The sequence below is a fragment of the Tachypleus tridentatus genome, chromosome 13, assembly GCF_004210375.1.
Source record: "Tachypleus tridentatus isolate NWPU-2018 chromosome 13, ASM421037v1, whole genome shotgun sequence".
NCBI lineage: Eukaryota > Metazoa > Arthropoda > Merostomata > Xiphosura > Limulidae > Tachypleus > Tachypleus tridentatus.
This window is the reverse complement of record NC_134837.1, coordinates 239000286-239023907: the sequence shown is the minus strand read 5'-3', so window position 1 is coordinate 239023907 and position 23622 is coordinate 239000286. Positions and strand designations below refer to the sequence as shown.

The 23622-nt window shown below is 32.0% G+C and overlaps 1 protein-coding gene across 3 annotated transcripts in view; it reads right to left on the bottom strand.

The window, feature by feature from the left end:
- The window catches only part of LOC143236002 (uncharacterized), a 38912-nt gene extending 22244 nt beyond the window's left edge, over positions 1 to 16668 (bottom strand). The window contains exons 1-3 of one of the 3 annotated variants that reach the window (XM_076474181.1): positions 16446 to 16668; positions 10373 to 10486; positions 6098 to 6211 (exon numbers count right to left, since the gene is read on the bottom strand). In XM_076474181.1, coding sequence (XP_076330296.1) covers positions 6098 to 6138 — 41 coding nt within the window. In that variant the 5' untranslated portion in view covers positions 6139 to 6211; positions 10373 to 10486; positions 16446 to 16668. The remainder of the gene's footprint in view (positions 1 to 6097; positions 6212 to 10372; positions 10487 to 16445) is intronic. The other 2 variants (XM_076474179.1, XM_076474180.1) reach the window with 2 other exon arrangements.
- Between the last annotated feature and the right edge of the window lie 6954 nt (positions 16669 to 23622).

The window sequence follows — 23622 nt, the reverse complement described above, 5'->3', positions numbered from 1 at the left end:
ACACATTTAGTACTTATGTGCAACTACTCTGCAATTTTGCCTTCATCAATCATAAAAATTAACACACCAAACTCTTATCTTTAAGAAAGCAGCTTAAAATCATAAGTTTTCTGCTGTTTTGTAATTTGTAAGAAGTCAATAAAATTAAGTGATAATGGATAACAAGCAATGCATAATAAATATGTACATACAGTATAGAGGTACAGCATTATTAATACATCATCAAATTTAAAAACTATGTTCCCAGTTCTGTTCCATTTCTTGAATACTGAGTTGGCATACTTCCACCTTCCCAATTATGAAAGCTATCTTTGTGTTTCTATTAGTTATACATGTGTTTCTCTAGATCAGTGTCAATAGTCTATAATTTTGGCCAATGATGAACCTTCTCATAACTCCCAAGTATGCTTTTCCTAAAGTTGCAACTTGGTAAACAGCCAGTGGAAGCCACAATGTAGGGATACATTTATTTACAGGCATTAATCAATAATTCACATTTACAGTAAAAGGTGTAGATGTACACTCTGGTGCTGTCACCATGCACAACAAACAGTGTAATAACTAGGGCCATGATTCTTTAAGGCCTTGGATGCTGAAAATTTGTAACTTTATATACAAAATAAGTTATATTTTGTAAAACTACAGTTTGTATTATATCCAACATTACAAAATATCTGTACAGTATTATTTTCCTTAGCATCATGTCCAAGCTTCATTTGGACAGTCAAGAGTGTGCATATGATTTCCTAAAAGCTCCACATATCTTTTAACATACCATCCTTTCATATTTTACCTGGCTTATCACAACCTCTCATAAACTCATTTTTATAACATTATTTGGAAAAACATGTCAATAAATTATTGTTTCTCAGTGCATGACACTTATCAGATTTATATATCAATATGAATATTCATTGGTTCATAGGACAAAGAACCAAATTTCAAATAGGTTATTCATATTTCATGCAGCTACTGGAATCTCTAGTAAATAACTCTTAGTCAGGATGAGTGAAACATTTTCAGAAACTCTTTGAAGAATATGATTAGCATCAAAAGTTTTTCACATTTTTATTATGACATAATAACTGCAGTAACAAAATACACAACAAGGTTAGTTTAGTTTTTATTATACTTCTCTTTACCTGACATAATATTGTTTGAAATGCCTTGAGGGACAAATAAAATTTGTGCAGAACAAGTAAAAATGTTTTGTCATTAGCCTTGTGGCTATTACTTCAGGATTTTAAGTCCTGTTATAAGACAAGGCAGGCCTCAGATGTCATTTCACAGCACCATAAAATGCTCTAGCTTCCAAGAATTAAGCTAATTTTTTTTCCCAATCATTCATGCATTAATTTCCTGGTGCATTAACAACTTATAGAATCACTCTGTACCCCTAGAACAAATATAAATTCATAAAATTTTAAAGACAAAAGGAGTTTAATAGCCCATCAAGGATGTTCTTTCCAGCACCCAACTGTAACTATCCCTTATTGCTCATATATTAACCCAATCTTTTCTTGAACTCAGTTAAATTTTCTACCTCCATCACATTCCAAAAGCCAACTACCCTGTTTGAAAAGTAATACTGTCTAAACTGCAGAAACAACCTCCTACACTGCCAAAGTTGAATATATGGCCCCTTGTTCTATTGCTTTCACTGCTCAACACAAAGAAGTCTGATGGATCTATGTTGTCAATACCCTTAATAATCTTAAACACTTCTGTTAAATCACTCTGATTCTTCTCCTCTCTAAATAAAACAAGTTTAGTGAGTTTAATCTCATCTCACAGGAAAATCCCAGGTATCATTCTAGTGGCTCTTCTGTGAACCTTCTCCAACAATTCAGTGTTCTTCTTGTGGAATGGAGCCCAAACTGCACACAGTACTCTAAATGAGGCCTTATAATTTATCTAGACAATAAAACAATAATATCCCTTGTCTTGTAATCAATATTTCTACATATGCTACCCAAATCCTATTACCCCTATTGCTAGCTACAATACAGTATAAATGACTTGGGTGATTTTTCAATCACAACACCAAGATCTTTTTCTTCAACCACAGTGTTTAATGTATTCCCATTTATGTTGTAATAATAATTTGAACTCTGAAAACTGACGTGTGTCACCTTACATTTTGAATAATGATCATCTGCCATGTCTTGGCTCAATGTATCAAATCATCTAAATCTCTCTATACGTCTACAGCATCTTTGATACAGTTAGCCACCCTAAAAAATCTTGATGTCATCTATATGTAAAAGTAGCTGTTATGGGTAGAGAAAGCTCTATGTAGAGGAGCGAACAATGTTTCGACCTTCTTCGGTCATTGTCAGGTTTACAAAGAAAGAGGTAACTGACCGATAGCTGACCACATGTTTGAAGGCAGTTTTGTATATAAGTGTAAGAATGTAGAGGGCATGCTCAGATGTTGGATACATTTATTAATATAGGTATAAGGGACTATACTGGACTATACATTCCTTGGGAATCAGAACATGAAACAAAACAAAAACTCAACATACTAAGAAACCAAATAAACACAGCCATAAAACTATACTCAACAGATAAAATTAACGATGAATTAGACAAAATAAAACAATACTTCATCAACATCAATAAGTGTCCTCCACAAACCATAGAAAACATTATACACACACACACCAAGACATAAAGCAAAATCAACCAACAAAAGTAAATGTATCTCATGAATCAAAAAATCACGAAACCATATACTGATGCATACCATATATTCCCGACATCAGCAGAAAAATAACCAATATTTGGCAAAAACTAGCAACAAAATATGACATTCCAGTTAATACCAAATTTATTCAAAAACCAAGCACAAAACTAAGGCCTATACTATGTAAAACTTACACTGACAAACACGACACCAACATTATTTATAAAATACATGATAACTGCCACGACTTCTATATTGGAGAAACAAGAAAAAAAATGGAAACCAGATTCAAAGAACAAAAAAGTCACCTTCACACGTTTTCAAACACTGCAAATAAAATAAACACAACATAACCATAGAAAACACCCAAATACTAAATAAAGAAACAAATATAAACAAATTCAAAATTAAAGAAGCCTTACTTATACAATAACTCAAGCCCAAAATAAACCAATACAAAGGAATACCTTTATACCTATATTAATAAATATAATCAAACATCTAAGCACGCCCTCTACATTTCTACACTCAATTACATAACCACCTTCAAATATGTGGTTAGCTGTCGGTCAGTTACCTCTTTCTTTCTTTGCAAGTCTGACGATGACCAAAGAAGGTCGAAACATTGTTTACTCCTCTACATAGTTTTCTCTACCCATAACAGCCGTTTTTACATATATATTTTTCTCTACAAGTGGGTTTTCTTGTCATTGCTTGATGTCATCTATAAATTTCAAATGTTGATCATTCCAGAGTCAATATCATTAATGTAAATTACAAACAGCAGAGGATTCAGCAGAGCCATGAGGGACACCACATTTAAGTGTGACACAGTCAAATTTAACTACATTTACTACTACTACATGCTTTCTACTTTCCAGCAAATTTTCTATCTAATTTAATAACATTTCCCCCACAACCACATACTTAATTTTTGTAACAAGTCATTTGTGAGGCACTTTTATCAAACACTTTCTTAAACTCAAGGTAAACCAAATCCACTGTATTCCCTTCACCCACTCTTGCAGCAACAACCTCAGAGAATGTCATAAGGTTTGTTAAACAGTCTGTAATCTGTATCACATAAATAAACATCTGTAATCACATATTTTAAATCTTTTCAAACTAGTAATGTAAGACTAACTGGCCTATAATTGCCTGAACATTGTTTCTCACCACCTTTAAATACTGGAACAACACCAGCCAACTTCTAATCTTCTTCCACTACACAATAACCTATAAACAAAATATTACCTAGCAATTCACAAATATAATCTTTAAAACTCTAGAACAAAAGTTGTTTGGTCCAGGGATTTATCAATTTTGAGATTTCCTGACTTACCTATTAAAATTTCAGAACTTAAAATAATATATTTTACTTAGATCAATATTTTTCCCATACATTAAGTGCTCTGGTTGAAGCACAATACTTGTATCTTCCTTTATAAAAACTAAAGAGAACATGCAATTTAACAAGTTTAGCATATCATAATCTTCCAAGATCAGGTCCCCACCATAATTTTTTAAGCCCAATCTCGATCCAAACATTTTCCTTACCCATCATATACCTAAAGAATTCCTTACTGTCTGATTTAACTCTTTTGAAAAACCCTCCTTCTCATACAGTTTTTGCCCTTTTAACTTCCTTTTTAACCAGTTCTCTAGATTTCCTATAGTCCTCCAAGTCTTTATTATTTCTGATAAGTTTAAACTTCCTGAAGTTATTATGTTTGTCCCTAATATGACCTCTTAAAACTACTAAACCCTACTGGTTTATTACACTCCATTGCCATTTTGTTCCTGTAAGAAATTTGTATGTTCCATGTGCATATTGATTTTTTCCCTAAATGCTTCCAATATATGTTCAAGATCCTCTCTCAACTCTTCAGTCCAATCTACAGAAGCCATATCATATCTCATTCAATCACAATAGACTTTACTAAAATTTGGAATCAGAGTACTATTCTTCAACAATTCAACATGTAGTAAAATCCCAAACCTAATTGTGCAATGGTTACTTGTACTTAAATGATCACCACTCATAATTTTATGCTAATATTAAATCTAACTTCCTCTCTTGTAGAATCCATCACAAATTAGTGTATAAAGTATCCTGAACAAATTCCAAAAACCCATCCATCTCATTGTAAGATTCAAAAGTTTCTCAATAAATACCCCTAAAATTAAAATATCCTGTAACAACATTCTTTTCAGCTACCATTTTAATTTAATTATACAATTTCTCATTAACTTCCACATTCTGGCCTATTGGTCTGTAACAAATTCCAATTACGAGACTTTACCCTTTATATGCACTAACCCAAATTGACCCAACCTCATTATTATTTCCTTTAATATATTCTGACTCAACAAGATACAATTTACTCCTCACATATAAAACTACTACTTCTCTTTTCTCTTTTCAATATGCTATTTCTAGTAAATAATCTATAGCTTGGTATTAAAAAAAAAATTATCATCAAAATTGTTCAAACCTAACCAAGTCTCAGTGATACCCATATCAAAATTGTCACTTTCCATAACAGCTTTGAAATCAGTTTTATTTCTAATACTCCTAACATTATAATAGCAACAATAAATCACATTTTAAAACACATTTGTTTTATGCCTGTTATAATTTACAGGAAACCATGTACATTCCCAGTTTTACTAATATCATATCCCTCACCTCTGTCTGGCCCTAGTTTAAATCTATCACTGCAGTTGAGTTAATAAGCTCTTGTTAACATGCTAGTTCATGCCTTAAGTGTAAGCCATCCATTCCAAAAAGATCAACTTTCCCATTAAAATTATCCCATAAATCCAACCAGCATATTTGCTCATCCCTACATACTTGATATAAGCCTGGCATTCAATCTGAGTAACCTACTTGGTATATAATCCTCATCTACAGTAGCTTTATCAAATATCCTAACAAAACAATTCACAAAATGCAGCATCTTCAAGATTAAAATATTTGAACCAAATACATATTTAATTTTTCTGCATTTTGTAAACTCTGAACTTAAATAAAAGGTGTATCATCATGCAATTGATCCATGAAATGCATGGAGTATATTCCAAATAACAAATGTTCCTAAAACCAAGGAATAAATAAAAAAACCAAGTGTAAATTTCCTATTTTTACTCCCTTAACACACACACACACTTACCATTCTGTTTTATATATACATGTATCTTGATACAAGAATTTCAGTTTAAGGAAATCTTTATTCCTGTAATACCTTGCATGTTCTTTTCCATATCACACAAGTACCACTTGATGTGTGGAGAAAAGTACTTTCTTTTCCATATGTGATATTTATAAATTTCCTTACAAAGTTCAAAACAAAAACACTCATCTGAAAACCAGAAAAAAGTTTTAAAAGATTAAATAAATGATTATACCTTTGTTCATCATCACTGCTGCATGTAAGTTGGTTAGACATGCTGAAATTTAGGCTTTTCTGAATCTCTCCAACATTTTAATCAATGTTCTTGTGCTGGTTTTTTCAAAGACATCTAAAAAATAAATTCACACAATCTGTTTATGTCTTTTTTTATAATTTTTAAATTTAAGTGTTACATGCAGAATTTGTGTAGATTTGCCACATATACATTTCTTTAGAGAAACAGGGTAATAAATTATCATTATTACAAGGGTAATTTGCTGATACTGTGAAACAGGTTCAATAAAACTGTCCAATGGTAAAATTTAAATGTTTTAACACCACAGAATAAATACACAACCAGATATCAATGACAAAACCTGAAGTTCAATTGTAAGACTACAATTCAGCAATAAATTTTAGTCTACTTCTAAGGATACATGAGTGCAAACAAAAAAGGAACATGTTGTAATATGCCAACCACACTACATCTACCATATCAATTGCCAATGATTTATGATGTATATCCAAGCCCACTGAACCAGCTGGGATAACACACAAATAGCAGCTTAGTTGCTCTCTCTCTCACATACATATGTGCATGTGTGTGTGAATATTTTAGTTATATCATAAATTTTCACAAACAACAATTATAGTGTGAGCTACCTGAAGCATGTGAACTGAGATTACTATCAGTTTCACTTACCAAGTCATTTACAAATTCATAACACAACATTATTATTATTAATTATATTTTTTTTATTAACTTTACCATCATCCACAAGAAATGGTAAATACAGTAGCTGCAATATTTCTAACCTACAGCATTTTATAGAAAATATTGTAACTGACCTGAATTATGTGTTGGCAACTTGTTAGCAAGTTAAAAAATTACAAATAAATAATTAAGCAACAGAACCAGACATGGTTTTATACCATGGTTAAATAAGAAAAAAGATCACATATGCAAGTATCTCTCTACTTATATTCTTTCAAAAATAGATAATGGGGTGGCTTGAAAATTAAAAGGCCAGTTAGCTTACAAAATAATTGATAGTGGTATCATAAATAAAGGCTGAAACTGATTCACTTAATATAAATTTTCCCTGATTATTCTCTTAACTTTTTTCAAATAATTTAACTTGTTAGTTGAATGATGGTAGGAACTTGCATGTGGTGGACTCAAAATTTCAAGAACATTTTGATAAGGTGTCAGGCAAAAGCTTTAGCTAGTACCTGTGAACATGATTTTTGAAATAAAATGATCATGAAGCTAAGTCTCGTGATTAAGATTTATTTATATGCACACTTAGAAATGTTTAGAAATATAAAACTAGTAAATGCTATATTAAATGTGATATTTAAAAATACAAATTGTAAAATCTTCCAAATCCTCAGTCCAAGTCATTGTTCTCAAATTGTTGGAATGTTTCTATTCTCTGATGTTTCATAATCACCGTACATAGCATCACTGCAGACCCTATCTTCATTTTCCACTGAAGTGGCAGTTTCTTCTGTTTACCTAATAGTGTAGACATATACTTCAAAGTAAAACCATTCATTCCACTTTTGGCATACTTGCTGGTAAAATGGCTGGTTTCATCTAATGTCCATCACTTGCAACTTGTCTGTCATGCCTCCAGGAATGGTGACAAATATCTATGCAATCCTCATTTAAGATAACCTTGATGCATGTCAATCAGTAAAACCTGAAAGATTCAAGGACCAGTATACAATATTCCCATGAGGATTCTTTGCACAACATACAATGCAACATGTCTTGGAAAACCTTCATCCATCTGGCCTTTTTCATGTAAATAGACAATCGTAAGTTGTGGTCATGTGACATTCTTTGGGAAATTTTGCATTTGAATATGGCAGCATCTTTGTTCCATTTCCATACACCACAAGCATGATAGTAAAGTGATTCTTCTTATTACAAATTGACCTCCAGTTGATTGATATTTCTCCTTTAAGAGCCATAGCTTGATTTAAATGAGTGTCTGACTTGCATTGGTATTATGAGAAACTATAGTAGTGTTTTTTGTAACTGGTACTCACTTTGGTACTGATACTGGCTTTCCTTCAAAATAATAAGACACAAGCTGCATGACTGATGCATTAATATATGGATATGGCATGCTATTACATGAAGAGGTAAGCACCACATTGGAAATGTTTTAAAATACTGAGTTCTAAGGCTTTCATCATATATGCTATTGCACATCCACTAATCTGATGTTGGTGAATATCTTCCAGAAACTGTTACTCAAGCTGTGGGTGCTGAGCCTACCTTCTACATCCAGAAAGCCTTGGCTTGCTTATATCTTGGGACTTTAGCTTACCCTTTGACTTTTGCCAGAGCTGAGTTGTTTTTCATTGCACATTCTGAAACCAAATTGTTCATTGTCATTTCCAGTTTCATATACGTTTTTAGTGAGGTTACTCAGCCTATTTTATTGCTATTTCAGTCTTGCATTCTTTCTTCCCTCTGCAGTTTTACCAAAGGCATCCACAATTAAAATAAGAATTCATCAAAACTAAATTTGACAAAATTGTTAAATGCCTATTTCTGCACTTCAAATTTCAACTCCTTCAATGTTATTTCTTTAAACATTATATCTATATCAAATACTATGTAATTGGACAAGAATTTGTTAAAATTTTAAATTTTCAGCAAAATTGTTGCATAACAAAATGTCATAACATCATTAAATTTCCATAAGATATTGTTTTAATGAGGGACCTCAATATGATATCTGGCAATAAAATGTCACTTGATATCATGTCTAATGATATGTTAACTCACATTTCCATCATCAGTTTTACTCATAAATGTGCAGTCATTACTCTGGTGATAATAATTTCTTATTTGTAAAAATTTTTATATTATAATCAATACAGAAAGCTCCATACAAAACCGTTTTACAGTTTCCTTAAACTTTGGTATACCATCTAGATTACTTTTGGATTCCAAACTGCATAAAACATCACACAAATACAAATTATTACTAACAATGCTAAAATTAGGGATTTATCAATTCTAACAGGTAACCATCTCAAACAAATTAAGGGAAATTTTAAGCAAATAACTAAATGTGTAATATTACTATAAAGAAAACTGGTATAACTCCATTCATTATAATTCCATTAAAAATAAAGAACTTGTGGCTAAAACATTAGCTTTTGATTTCAGTAATCTTTACATTAGTGTTCATTGATAAAATATATTATAATCTTTCATCAGTAAGTTAAATTACTGAAGACTATGTATTTTATACTTGATAATACATTGTGTATTTCAACTAAATGCATCTTCCAACAAGTATAAATATCAATGGAAGATACATTTTAACCCATAAGTTACAGGTGCATATTTATTCAAACTTAATTTTTTATAGGTAGCAAAACTGGCTGTGAAAGACTACATTAAAATGAATTTTGAATTATCTGTACTTGTAGCTATGTTGATTTTTGTATAGCTAACCTACAAGGTTTTCTTTACATAGTTAAACAGTTTATTCACCAGAACTACAGCTGGACAGGTATTGGTACTAACTGGTTAATCAATGATGAGAAATAATTAATTGATTACATCTGATTAACTGATCAGTTACAATTCCCACCATTCAAATAAGAAAAAAAAACATTTGAGGAGGCAGTGGCTTCATACCTTTGTGAACCACTTCATTGTTCCAAAAAGTTCTAATATGGAATTATTATTATTTTTAACTAGTTGCAGCTTTAAGTAATTTTTAAATCACTCTTCACTCAACTGATAAGACATCTTCTATTTGAAGATTTTGCAAGAAACATAGTTTGACAATTTTTTAAAATATAATCTAGTCATTTCATGTCTGGCAAATGAATCCCAACACTGAATGGAGACAACCATATGGTTCATATTTTCTTTGTTTTTAAAATATGCAGTAATCTCTTTCTGATACTGTATAAATCAAAACATTTTATACTAAAATAAAGAAATTACATTTTACTATCACTATTTATGATAATATTTAGAAAAAATGTACTAATTAATAAATAGAATGTATGTTTTTCAGTGATTTTAATTTTTGATATCTAAATGTCATGGTAGTTGTAATAATGATTAGCATCACTGAATTTTTAAATGCACCCAACATTTAATTATCATTCATACTGTTGTATCAGGGTAATAATAGTTATTGGCTGAAGCCTTGTCTAGATTACTATAGATTTCAGCATTGTTTATAATAGAAATAAAAATAAAAAGTTTTTACTACAACTAATAGCCCAATCAAATTGAAATACTGACCTAATGTTTGTTTTGGTAATATATGGTAGTATAAAAACATCTGGTGGCTAATGTTTATTAATCTCCTAAGAAAAGTGGAAAGGCCTAGACCCCCTCCCTTAGACTCATGCATGCCTACAGTACATTAAAATATAAGTTATTAATTTCTTAAAAAAAGATGGAAGTATATAGAAGTTGATCCCCTGAGCATCTCTGTTACATACATGTCTGCCTATATAACATTAAAGAATGCAGTTAAATAATTTTTAGCACAACGTTGTTAAGTGCAAATCTATATAATGGGCTGTTTGTACTTTGTCTAGTCTTCTACCCATCATTAATAACCTGAAACACTTCAGTTGTTTGGATACTATATCAGACCTACTTTGTTTTCTTGCTTCACTTGCCAAAGCAGCACTGATAAACTTTGAATTTGGGCAAATTAATTAAATAAATCAAATAATAGATACAGCTTTTATGGCATTTTTTCTTCACTGAAACTTGCACTTGGAAAAGTAATTCAAAAACAGAAACATGATGGCAGTAGTTCAATTACTTTGATACTTAGAATAGTTGAAAATAATAAAAAGAAACCTTAATTTTGATTAAACCATTGTTAGAATAATATAAAAAACTAATTTCGAATAGTTTATTATTTTCATGAGATTAATCTATTTAAATGTGACTTCAATTAATCAATTTGAATACATAACACCTGCTGATATAATAATTGTTTATAAATAGTAAATTAAACTACACAGCTCTAACCAAAATTAAATATAGGAAAAACCTTTCAACAAAAGCAAAGCAACTATCTTGATCTTACATACTAGTACTATTAAAAACACTCAATTCATAACAGAATGAATAATTTCAAGTTATAAAGCCTATATTTTCAAATACAAATATTCCAAATAAAATATATTGGTTTATTATGTTCAAACTTAACTTTTGTAGGAAATTCAAAAAGTATTCTTGCTACCAATTATGGGTTTAAAAGTTTTACAGAATATCACTACCTTCTCAAAAATAACATTTAATAACTTTAATTTCTTACATAAATTACTGAAGCAATATAATGTACTGGCCATAATTAATTTTGGGTCTTATTATGTATATAATTAATACAAAATGTATTACAGTTCCATATACTGGTTGTTGGTTCACCAGGTTCTTCAGAAATTTGAGTAATGTTAATAAAAAAAAAATAGCTAAATAATATTAGTAATGAACAATTTGCTGTTAAAAATGACGAATTTCATATTATCAAAAAATCATAAGCCTGATTTTTATGTTTAACGGCTGGAATAAAATTGGTGAAACATGTATATAGTTCTCCAATTTAATCTAATTTATACCACAGCAGTTACTGTTCGAGTAACTGAAGATATAAATACCTTATCAATCACTGCAATGTTTTTAAATCCCAGCCAGCTTGATAAGCACTGGTGTTGGATAATATGGCTTTTTGGCTCAAGGTGTAGTACATATGATGTGATTGACATATTATTAATCATTCTTTACTTGACTCATAAGCTCTTATAATCATCATATTTATCATTTTCCCAGTCTTACTATTATTATTAAACCACAATGAATCACATTTTGTTTACTTTTCAGCTTTTACTAAAAACTTAATTTTATTACTTTCTGATACCTACTCCATGTGTTAAGTGATAAGGGTTTGTTAGTTATCTCAGATGTATCAATACACACCTCATAATATGTTTAACAAATTCTTTTTATAACATTTGAATATCATATATCTCAATCAAAGTACCCATATTGTAGCTACTTACTGCACAATTTGGATTTTAATCTTTTTTTTTTTATAATTTAATATCACTATAAAGATTAATTCTTTAGCTGTTCTGTTGAAGGGAATAATTTGTCCATTACAGTTTCATATTCACAGATATCAATTAGCTCTATTTATGATTCACCCTTGGTTAACCAAAACTGTGATAACTATTATTATGACAGTTATACAACCTGTATCAGCTTTTAATTTATCCATAATTTGTACAATTTTCTTTGTATAGTTCATAAAAGTTAGCTTTTTCTTAACTAATGAATGCTTTTCTAATAATACTGACTTCCCCTCACTCAAAAGCTATTACTCGACTGTCAGGATTTCTTTTCCCCTGCCCTTCTTGTTTACATTTTTTTCCTCATTTAATTACCCTCAGTAATATTTGTCTTGTAACACTCTCCCACCTACATCTATGCACCCTCTATCCCAGTACTGTATGCATGCACTTCCTTCTGATAATAGTCACTTTTTCAAAACTGGCCCAATTTGCAGTTTCCAACTATAGCCCTTAGTGGGGAGGAAAAGTCTGATGGTGTGAGAAGAGGAAAGTATTAGTGGAAATATATTTTTAAGAAAAGCAATGCAGTCAGTCCCATCATATCATCATGCTAGCCTGCCATTTTCCAGGGACTGATGAATTTGGTGGCAAATCAATTGTTTCACTATATCAGATTCTCTAGGCAAAGCAATTGCTTTGAAAGCCTTTCCATTGGATTTCAGTGCCTCTTTGATGACAAAGGTCTGTGGATAAGTAACTAGTTCTCTCTCCATCCATTCCTTGATACTTTGGTGCACATAAAACAAGATGCTTTAGCCTACCACTGTTAGGTGGAAGCCTATTTAGACTCACAGAATAGACCTGCTCCTGGAAATGTGGTCAACCTAAACAGATCACAGTTTCTAAGATTCTTCTCACTCTAACTATGGTTCTGCAATATTTATTATCTTTAAACCGTTTTATCAGAAGCCTCTCAGCAACCATCCCATCAACTTCAGGACAAGTTGGGAACATTGTTAACAATAACTGTGGTTTGATTGTCAATTTCTGCACTTCCTCTAGTCTCTTGGCTGGTATATTGCAGGGATTTGTTGGGTACATATCCACTGTCAGGATGTTTGTCTACCTGCTGTCACCCTCTGTGTATTATGTGAGACTTCCTTTCTTTGACCATTACTTTTTGTAGGCATTCCAGTCTTTGGGATTGATGTTACCTATCTACATTTATCTGTTTTCATCTGATTCTTGACTTTCCTTTTGTCCTACAGAGGTGGTCACAGTTTTACTCCTTATTTGAATTTTGTGACCATCAATATCTGCTCCTCAGTCCACTGGTACCTAGAATATTACAAGACTTCTCTGCTCTTAAGTCTATGGGGACTTAGCTATGAAAATTTCTGGATGTGTGGAAACATTTACTCTGGATCCACAATCACTACAGGTTCTTGCATAAGGATTCATCATTCAGTTCACATGTACACTGCCATCACTACCACATTGTGGAAAGACCCAAATCATACACCTGATTAACTAACTGAAGAAATGGAGCCAGAGGCAGATGATTTAAACAGGCGTCATGAGAAACTAACAGAGTAAAGGAAGGCACTGGAAAAAGTATGTGTGCGTGTGTTTTATTATTTCAAATTATTTTATCATAATACTTCCAGCTGGAAGTTAGCCAAACTTTTGTGAATCAATATTTAAGACCAAATACATAATTAAAAAAAGCACTCAACTAACAAAACAATACATTCTACTCTTTTATAAATACATTAATGAATATAAGAACAGTATAGTACATTTAACTCTCATATTTGGTTAGAGTATCAATACTTTAGCTATTTATTATATAATTTAAGCATTAGTTTAATTTCTTATTTCATTGTATCTTCATAAACATTAGTTTTTGACTGTCCTATTGGTAATACCCTGCTTCTTGACTCAATAGCTAAACAGTAATATGTTGTGGTATCTCACATGCCAATCAGTTTACTATAATTATAATGACACAATGAGCCATTTAATGGATTTCTACTGGACATATGATGTTATTATTGAGGAATACATAACATTTTGCATAAATAGTTGTACTCATATCATCTAACAAACTATAAATCAAGGAAATAACTTAAAAAAATAAATATAATTCTGCAAATAATATACAATCTGTTCTTCATTTCACAACACTTTTATTAACAATATTGATTATAATAGTTAATACATAGAGATTTATTATTTTCAACTTATGATTATCATACTTTTATTTTCGATATGAGTTTTTATTGTTAACTTATTATTAGATTTAGGACAAACATTTAGAATAAGAAATAACTTGGTCCAGCCTTATAAACTTTATAAACCTTATTGATTACACATCTTTCCACCTAAGCCCTTAGTGTAATTAAAAACAACATATGTATACACATATCTTCACCATAAACTTACAAATCAAAGTCTTCAATTGCAAATTATATTGTAAATTGTAAATACAAATAACACAACTACATTTTTGGTTTAGTTTAGTTTATAGTAACTGTTTAACCTAATATTAGGCAAACAAAGAAAAACTACTACTACACTGACTAAATTACATTATCCAAATATTAATACTTATTAATTGTTTTCAAATATCCATGATCATTGACACTATCTACTTTAGAAACTGAATAACAATATAATCTTCCACATTTTCATAAATAATCAGTCTGAAGGTGCATCAGATTCTGTAAAGTTCACAAGTACAAATAGTTAAGTAAATGTAATTCCACTAACTTAGCGACTTCTTTATCCATGGAACTATAACTACAAAGATGTCAACATATCTATTGTCCCTCATATCAAACCACATTCACGCCTGTAAGTATAACTGTTATATTTATCATCCTTTTTTGTCACCTGTTATTTTGATATATCTATAACGTTACAGATCACAGGCCACAACTGCATGCATTTAAATTCCTTCATAACTGCTACTACTTTAATATATGGACTAAATTAAGAGTTTATTATAAAAATACCACACACTTCTGATATTGGTATGTTTTAAAACATTTCTATCAAATATACCTTGCCATTTAGTTTATTTTGCTACAGATATCATAGCATGTAAAATTTCATAATCTAGCAAAGCATTTTCTACTTACATTAAACTATTTCTCAACTGTGTAAGAATTAACTCTACAACTTTTCACTGCTTCACCATATTCATGATAAATTAACTATGCTTTTAATAGATATGAAAAAACTGTGAAAATCATAAACAGAACAGAGGGAATAATTATAATTAAGCATATCCTATTGTTCCTGTTAATAATGTATGAAATGAACACTGATTCAACTTTTAGGAATATGAATACTGTAATAAAGATCAAATAATTTAACAATAATATTTTACACATAATTATATATTCCATCACTTCTGGCATGTACGTGACAAAATAAGCATAGTAATCAAATGCAGAATGGTAAATTTAATTAAAAATAAAGCTGGCCCAACATGGCCAAGTGTGTTAAGGCATTCAACTCATAATCTGAGGGTTGTGGGTTCAAATCCCATTCACACCAAACATGCTTGCCATTTCAGCCGTGGGGGCGTTATTATGTGATGTTCAATTCCACTATTCATTGGTAAAAGAGTAGCCCAAGAGTTGGCAGTGGGTGGTGATGACTAGCTGCCTTCCCTCTAGTCTTACACTGCTAAATTAGGGACGACTAGCGCAGATAGCCCTCGAGTAGCTTTGCACGAAACTCAAAACAAACATTTCAGAATAAAGCTTTTGTAAGACTGCAGCTTGTAGTACAATTATATACATATCCAACTTTTGATACAAGATCTCGTAATATAGCGAAAATGTAACACCAAAAATGACTAACTCTTACTGCTACTACTAGAAGTGTTAGTATTACTACTATTATGGTTATACTGTTGTTTAAATTAAAATTTTAATACCCATACACCAGCCATTTTGAAAATACATTTTTATTTCAAAAGAGTTTCTCATCACTACGAATGTAGTCTGTAAAGCACCATTTATGCTGTTATTCACTTTTTAGTAGCACTAATAACACATATGTTGTTTTCAACTGTCTTTTACTCGAACAGAAACTCTACACATTTATAGAATTTTTACATTTAGTAATTTTCTTTTTAGCAGCAGTACTAATACTACTAATACTACCAACTTAGTGATATTTAATATCGGGCTCAGAGTAAACCATTATTAATAGTACTAGGCCTAACTTAAACATACCAAACTAAACTGATTATTTTTAAAAGTACTCACAACAACTACTTGCTCAAAAGTAAATTCGAAATGCACCCAATAATAAATACAAACTCTACATGTAGTTCTAAACACAAGTTTTCTCACACATGAAAAGAAATTCACACGCTTTTATCACCATATTTGCATCAATTTAGTAAATATAAGGACGTTTAGAGGCGCTCAGAGCGCTTGGATTGGCCACCTGTCGAAACACAAAGTTGTTTGTATATACAGCTGTAAAATAGAAAAAAAAAGCAAAAGAGATGATGAAAATAATAATAATAAATAGGCATAAATAAAAGCAAGCGAATTAAGTAATATTAAATTTTGTCACATTAGACATTTTATACCCAGTTTTCTTACTCTTTTATGCAATTTCTTTTAAGCTGATGATTAGCAAATAGCTTTCAATGATGTAGTTATTATCATCCTTTAACTGAATAATCTCAAATTATAGAACAACTTATGAGACCCGGCATGGCCAAGTGGTTGAGGCGCTCGACTCGTAATCTGAGGGTAGCGGGTTCGAATTCCTGTTACAACAAACATGCTCGCCCTTTCAACTGTGGAGGCATTATAAAATAACGGTCAATCCCACTATTCGTTGGTAAAAAACTAGCCCAAGAGTTGGGGGTGGGTAGTGATGACTAGCTGCCTTCCCTCTAGTCTTACACTGCTCAATTAGAAACGCCTAGCGCAGATAACCCTCGTGTAGCTTTGCGCGAAATTCAAAAGCAAACAAAGAAACAGAACGATTCATAAGAAAACCTGACCCTCCTGGGTAGATAAACATCAATACCTAAATACCCATACAGAGAAAGAGACTCATAAGACGGCATGCTTGCAGAATTACAACGTCAGAAAATGGCTTTCAATACCCGTGATGAACAAAGCACAGATAGCCCACTGTGTAACTTTTAGTTTAACTTCAAACAAACAATGTATGTATGTATATTTTGCTTATAGCAAAGCCACATCGAGCTATCTGCTGAGCCCACCGAGTGTAATCGAACCCCTGATTATAGCGTTGTAAATCTGTAAAATTACCGCTGTACTAACGGGGGCACAAACAAACAAACTTATAAGACAGACTCTTTCATGTTAACATATTTAAAACATGAAAAATATGTTTTGGAATCTACCACATTTCAGAGCCTATAATTTTTACTGATACATTTTAACTATAAGACGATTTTAATCACTGACCTTATTTTATGACATCTCTTTTTTTTTTCTACTTCTTACCACATGCAAGTAAAGTAAGTAAATAGATTTTTGCAGTGTAAAATCTTATATCGAAAAAGTATAATAAACGAAGGAAACATATTTTAATTAAATTAAACCGAGGTTTTATTAAATATCTTAAACATGAAAATACTTCTCAGCAGGTTTTTGCTACTAGAGAGAAAAGTTATGTTCATGATGTCAGACAAACACATAGGTTTAAGAAGTCTTGATACAAAATGATAAAAACACTTTAACTCCAAAGAAATTACGTACCTTCGTGACTCCAGGTAAATTTAAGCATCTTATTTCTTTCATACTTTTAACAACAATGTAGTGTTCGTTAATCTGATCCAAAGTAATGACTGATCTGATAAAATAAAACAATTTATTCAAAACAAAATAAATTATTTTTTCTCTTGGGATGCAATGTATAATTCTTATTTGCACGTTTCGGTGATTGTCGTTACGCTTATAGGAAGAGTTTGTAAGCCACATATAATGACGGATTTAACTATTCTAGTTTGAGCTTCTATCGACATAATCCTTAAACAATTCATAACGGTGTGAATTAGCAACAATATTGTATCAAATATCTATAATAATACAAGCTCAAATAAATAAAGAATAAATACTTAACTCATTTTAAAACTTTCCTGACTTTTAAACCGCATGCTGGTCAATAATTGCTTCGTAATTCACATGTAAATTGAAAGAAAGTAAACGTCTCAAAGCCGAGAAAGAAATTAGACTCAACTCCGATTGATCAAGGCAAAATGACAAATTTGAACTCTATCAATACATTAGGTTATCACCATTTAACGAATATGAAGTTGATAAATATTTCCAACATTTTAAGAAAGTTGCCCAAACCGTAGAATGGCATACCAATAAATGGTCATTATTATGACAGAGTGTTTTAACTGGTAAAGCCCAAAAAGCTCATGCCACTCTCTCTCTAGAAGACTGCACCAATTATTATAAGGTTAAAACAGCTATCCTCATAGCATGCGAGTTAGTTCTGGAGGCTTATTGCCAAAAGTATCGAGGTTATCGCAAGCAAGCTACCCAAACTTACGTAGAATTCCCCAACGAAAAAGAGGTTTATGCCAATCTATGGTGTAATTCTATATATATTGGCAACAGTTTTGACAAACTAAAACAATTATGTCTAACTGAGGAACTTAAACGCTGTACAAGTGACGAACTCAAAACTTATCTGGATGAAACGAAAGCTGAAACACAATAAAGAAGCAGCTTCTCTTTAACAAATAAAACCACTTTTCATAAAGAGATCCTGCCGGCCCAGCACAAACTTGTACTTGTTAATTTTACTAAAGTTGAGGATTCTTCTAAAGATCCAGCTCTTCTAGTTTGAAATCTTTAGACAGTCAGAATAAAATTTTATCAAAGTCTGTATGACTTTTTGTTTTAAAAAAACTGGTCACATTACATCTAGTTGTTGGAGTTGAAAAAGTAAAATTAAAAGGAGGCAATATCCAGTGCATTTGTGTATACATATGGACATAGTTTCACCAAATCACACGATACTGTTGATTTGGTCGCTGATGAAGAGGATGATGTAGTTAGGGAGAAGTTTAGAACTTTTGTATTTGTTGCTTCTGTGTCTTTGAGAAATGACACTGCTAATCCCACACTCGTATGTATTTTATATGATATTGGGCCAGATCAGTCATTGTTGTTAGAAGGTGTATTGCCTTTAATTTCGAGTTCTGCCACTAGTGAGTCTGTTATGACTTAGGGTATTGAGAGCGTCTTTGTTAATGTTCCTCTTCACAACGTTTGTCTAACATCAGACCTAGTTTCGGGACCATTTGGAGTTGAAGTAAAACATATTCTACCAATTTAGGATGTATTATTATTGTTGGGAAACGATTTAACTGAAAAAAAGTTGTTGCCGAACTCAAAATGGGTAGCGAGCTGATCGCTGTTTGATTTAAGGATGATGTTGTTGAGGAGAATCCATACGTGTTTCCCTCGTGTACTGTAACTCTAGCTCAGACTAAAAAATTAAGCCAAAAATAAATGATAGATATATGTTCAGAAGACGACATTATAGATTTGTCACAGACACTTTTGAGTCCAAATTGGATTTTCTGAATGAATGTCCTTCTGACAAGTCCTTGATGAGTGGTAATGACGGACGTAAAGGATCTAGTTTATTTGGTGAAATTCTGTTTGCTAAAACCAAATTGATTTATGAGCAAGAAAATGATTCACAGATATCATCACTATTTAAATATACATTACCAAAAGATGAACTGGAGAAAGTTCCAAATGGTTATTTTTTTGCAAAAAAAAAAAAAAGTGCTCTTGAGAAAATGAAGAACACCAAATATACCAGATTCAGAGGAGGGGCGGTAGTTTATGAAATCGTTGTTCCAAAAGCATATCAATCGGACATATTGAAAGTTTCCCATGAACTTCCCATAAGAGGTCATTTATGTACGGCAAAATTATAAGATATTTATTTTGGCAAAAATCAGGCAAGGTGTTTCTCAGTTTTTGTAAAACTTGTAATATATGTCAGTTGGGTGGAAAACATAACCAGATAATTTCCGGTACTCCTTTAAAATCTACTTCAACGTTGGAAGAACATCTCAGTCATGTAATAATTGATTTTGTTAGGCCAACAAGATAACACTTATGAGAGTTGGTTTTGTTTGTATTTGTTTTGAATTTTGCGCAAAGCAACACAAGGGTTATCTGCGCTAGCCGTCCCTAATTTAATACTGTAATAATAGGTTTAGGTTACTCTTTTACCAACGAAGAGTGGGATTGATCGTAATATTATAACAACCCCACGACTGAAAGGGCGAGCATGTTTGGTGTGACGGAGATTCGAACCCACGACCCTCGGATTACGATTAGAGTGCCTTAATCATCTGGCCATGCCAAGCCTTCCAAGAGTTGGCAGTGGATGGTGATGACTAGCTGCTTTTCCTCTAGTCTTAGACTGCTAAATTAGGGACGGTTAGCTCAATTCGCCTCGTATAGCTTTGCGCGAGATTCAAAACAAACAAACAAACTCTACACAATCTATCATTTTTAAATTCGGGATAGTGCGCTCAAGTATCCGTCGAGTAGCTTTGCGCGAAATTCACAAGTAAAGACGAAAATGCTCAATATGTTGTTGCAAATTAAAAAGTAAATGGGATATACACCACGTGTAATTTATCATATAACTTTAATTGGGAATAAAATATAAATATAATTTAAAAATCGTAATGTTTAGAGGCATATCTGTTTCGATCGTCATTCTTATTTGGGAATATAAGACTTACACTGGAGGATAAGGTTGTGACCCCCCTTTCCAATAAACTACCAAACATAGATACTCTTAAACCTAACGAAGAAAGACATTTTTTCAAAATGTTTCGTAGCCTGGTGGAACTCCCTTTCTCTTAGCAAAGATCCTAGATCCGCCCCTAACACACACACACACACACACATATATATCCATTAAGAAGAACGGCTGGCTTGTGTGAAACGTATATATTTTGTGTAATACATTTATGCTTCCCATCGCACACAAACCAAAAACACCAATCTTGCATTCTGTAGTGTTTCATAACTCACAAGTTAATCAGAATGTTTCTTTGTTTGTATATTGATTTTCGAGCAAAACTATGAAGTGTTATCTGCATAGTCTTCCCTAACTATGAAGTGACAGGCTAGAAGGAAAGCAGTCATTGATCGATGACTGGATAACCTGAACATAAATGTAGGCGTTTGTATTATGTTTATGCTAACCGAAAAATGTGTGTGTGTTTTCTTATAGCAAAGCCACATCGGGTTATCTGCTGAGTCTCCTGAGGGGATGACCCATAAGTAGCTTAAAAAATCAATTTCTTATTTTTTATATCTTCTTTTTTTGTTTTTTGCAATATTAATTTTTATATTCACTTCTGATCGCTTATCTTCAAAATCTTTTATTTTTTAAGATGATGATTCTCACAAGCACCATTCGTCAGATCTATTATAAAATGAGACAAATAGAAACTAAAGAATAACAGCAAAAATAAACAAGATCTAATTTTAATGGTATCATATATCAAAACGAAGTGATTAATTTTGAACGAAATAACCTTAAAGAAGATCAAAAATGATATCTACTTTTGAATACATGTAAGTATATATGTATATATATATATATACGAAATTAATTTATCGTAAAGAGACAAATATTTGACATAAAGTTGCAAATGTTCAAAGTCGCTCTCCAAGGTTTTCCTGTTACTATTTATTCACTATCTGACGTTAGTGAATCTGGACAATAGTTCTGCAGCGCAGTTTCCATTGCAAAAGGGCGAAGATAACCTAGTTACTTTGCGCCAATAAACGCTAATCAACGAACCATTGCAAAAGTCTCTAGTGTAAGTTTGTCGTGTCCGAAGCACAACATCTTCTTGAATGCTTTCCATAACCCAATCGGGTATAATAAGACCACGATTTAACCGTACCCGGTTCAAAGATCATATTGTACAGAAATCAGTAAGCGCTATGTTGAGTGATTTGACCTAAGATTATGACATTACGAACGAGGCTTGCTTTTAGCACTTGTTACGTATCTCGTCGTTCATGGTACATTACGTCATTGCCTGGTCCCGCGTAGTCTTGCATGACATGCACCTTATAAAGAAAGGCTTTGTTACAAAAACAAACAGAGATGAAATCAAGGTTCTATTTCTTCTTTCCAATTACTGCTGTCATTGAGCACAGAAAATGAAAATTATAATGAAATGTTACTAAGTAAAGATGCTGATAGAATGCAAAAGCAATAAAAGAAAAAAGACTTATAAATGATATCAACTACTTCAAGTTCTCAAAATGGAACCAAATGTTAAAGCTGCCATTGAAAAACCACGAAAAGAAAGAGAAATAGTTGCTTTAAGAGTAATAATACCTTTGTTGCATAAAGAAAGAAGAAGGAGTCGAAATCTGAACGCAGAAAGAAATGAAAATTGATAAACTAAGGTAAAAATAGTTTACGTTGTCCAATTACCTAATATTTCACTCAGCATACTTATTTATAAACCAAGCAGTTTGGTATAATCTCACCATATAAATCAAAGCAATATGCTAATATCGTGTCTAAATGATATATGATTTGAGTTCGATATGAAGTCCATGAAACCGATGGTTGCACGTTTTGTTGTTATTTGCTTTTCGTGAAATATTTATTTAAACAATCTTTGAAACTGTACGTTCTTTAACACCATATAACATTTTCTAAAATTGAAATATCTATTTGCAACTACCAACCCGTTTTTTCCGTCTTTAAGAAGGCTTCCCTGTGCATGTGTCGACTTACTGGATCCTCTAAGCAACATATTGATCGGCGAAACTTAAACGTAATATATTGTATCCTGATTTTGTGTGCGTGTGTAGTGCAAATGTGGTGCTTTATCTCAATAGTGTTTACTATTCAAACTGTTTAACCCTTAAACGGCGGCCATCATCAATTGATACTCCTACCTACAACATTCCTGTTGTTTAAGGGTTAAGCAGTTGTCGCCATAAACTCTATCTACCGTCACACCACATGCATACAAAATAGCCAGACAGTGACGTCTTTTTCTATTACAGCGCAACTACTGTTTCAGCTCAGCTTTGATCGGTACACCTTCACACAGAACAGCTGCGTTTGAGGGTAAGGAGCGGTTGAACAAACAAGCATGTGTACGAGCGTTATATCAATGAATCTATGACCTGTTGGCCTCGTTTCAGACTGAGATCTTTCTTGATTATGTTGCGTACTGTTGCCTGAGGCTGGTGTACAGTTTTTTGTGTTTTTTATACTGACCTTTGTGTCAGTAGATTCTAGCTTGTTACAAGACGCTGGAGAAATGTTTCCAAGAAATCACACATTCCATTGAGTGGTCATAAAATCAAACTCTACACTTCACGTTTTAACCAAAATTGAAAAAAGAATAACTAACATATTTAT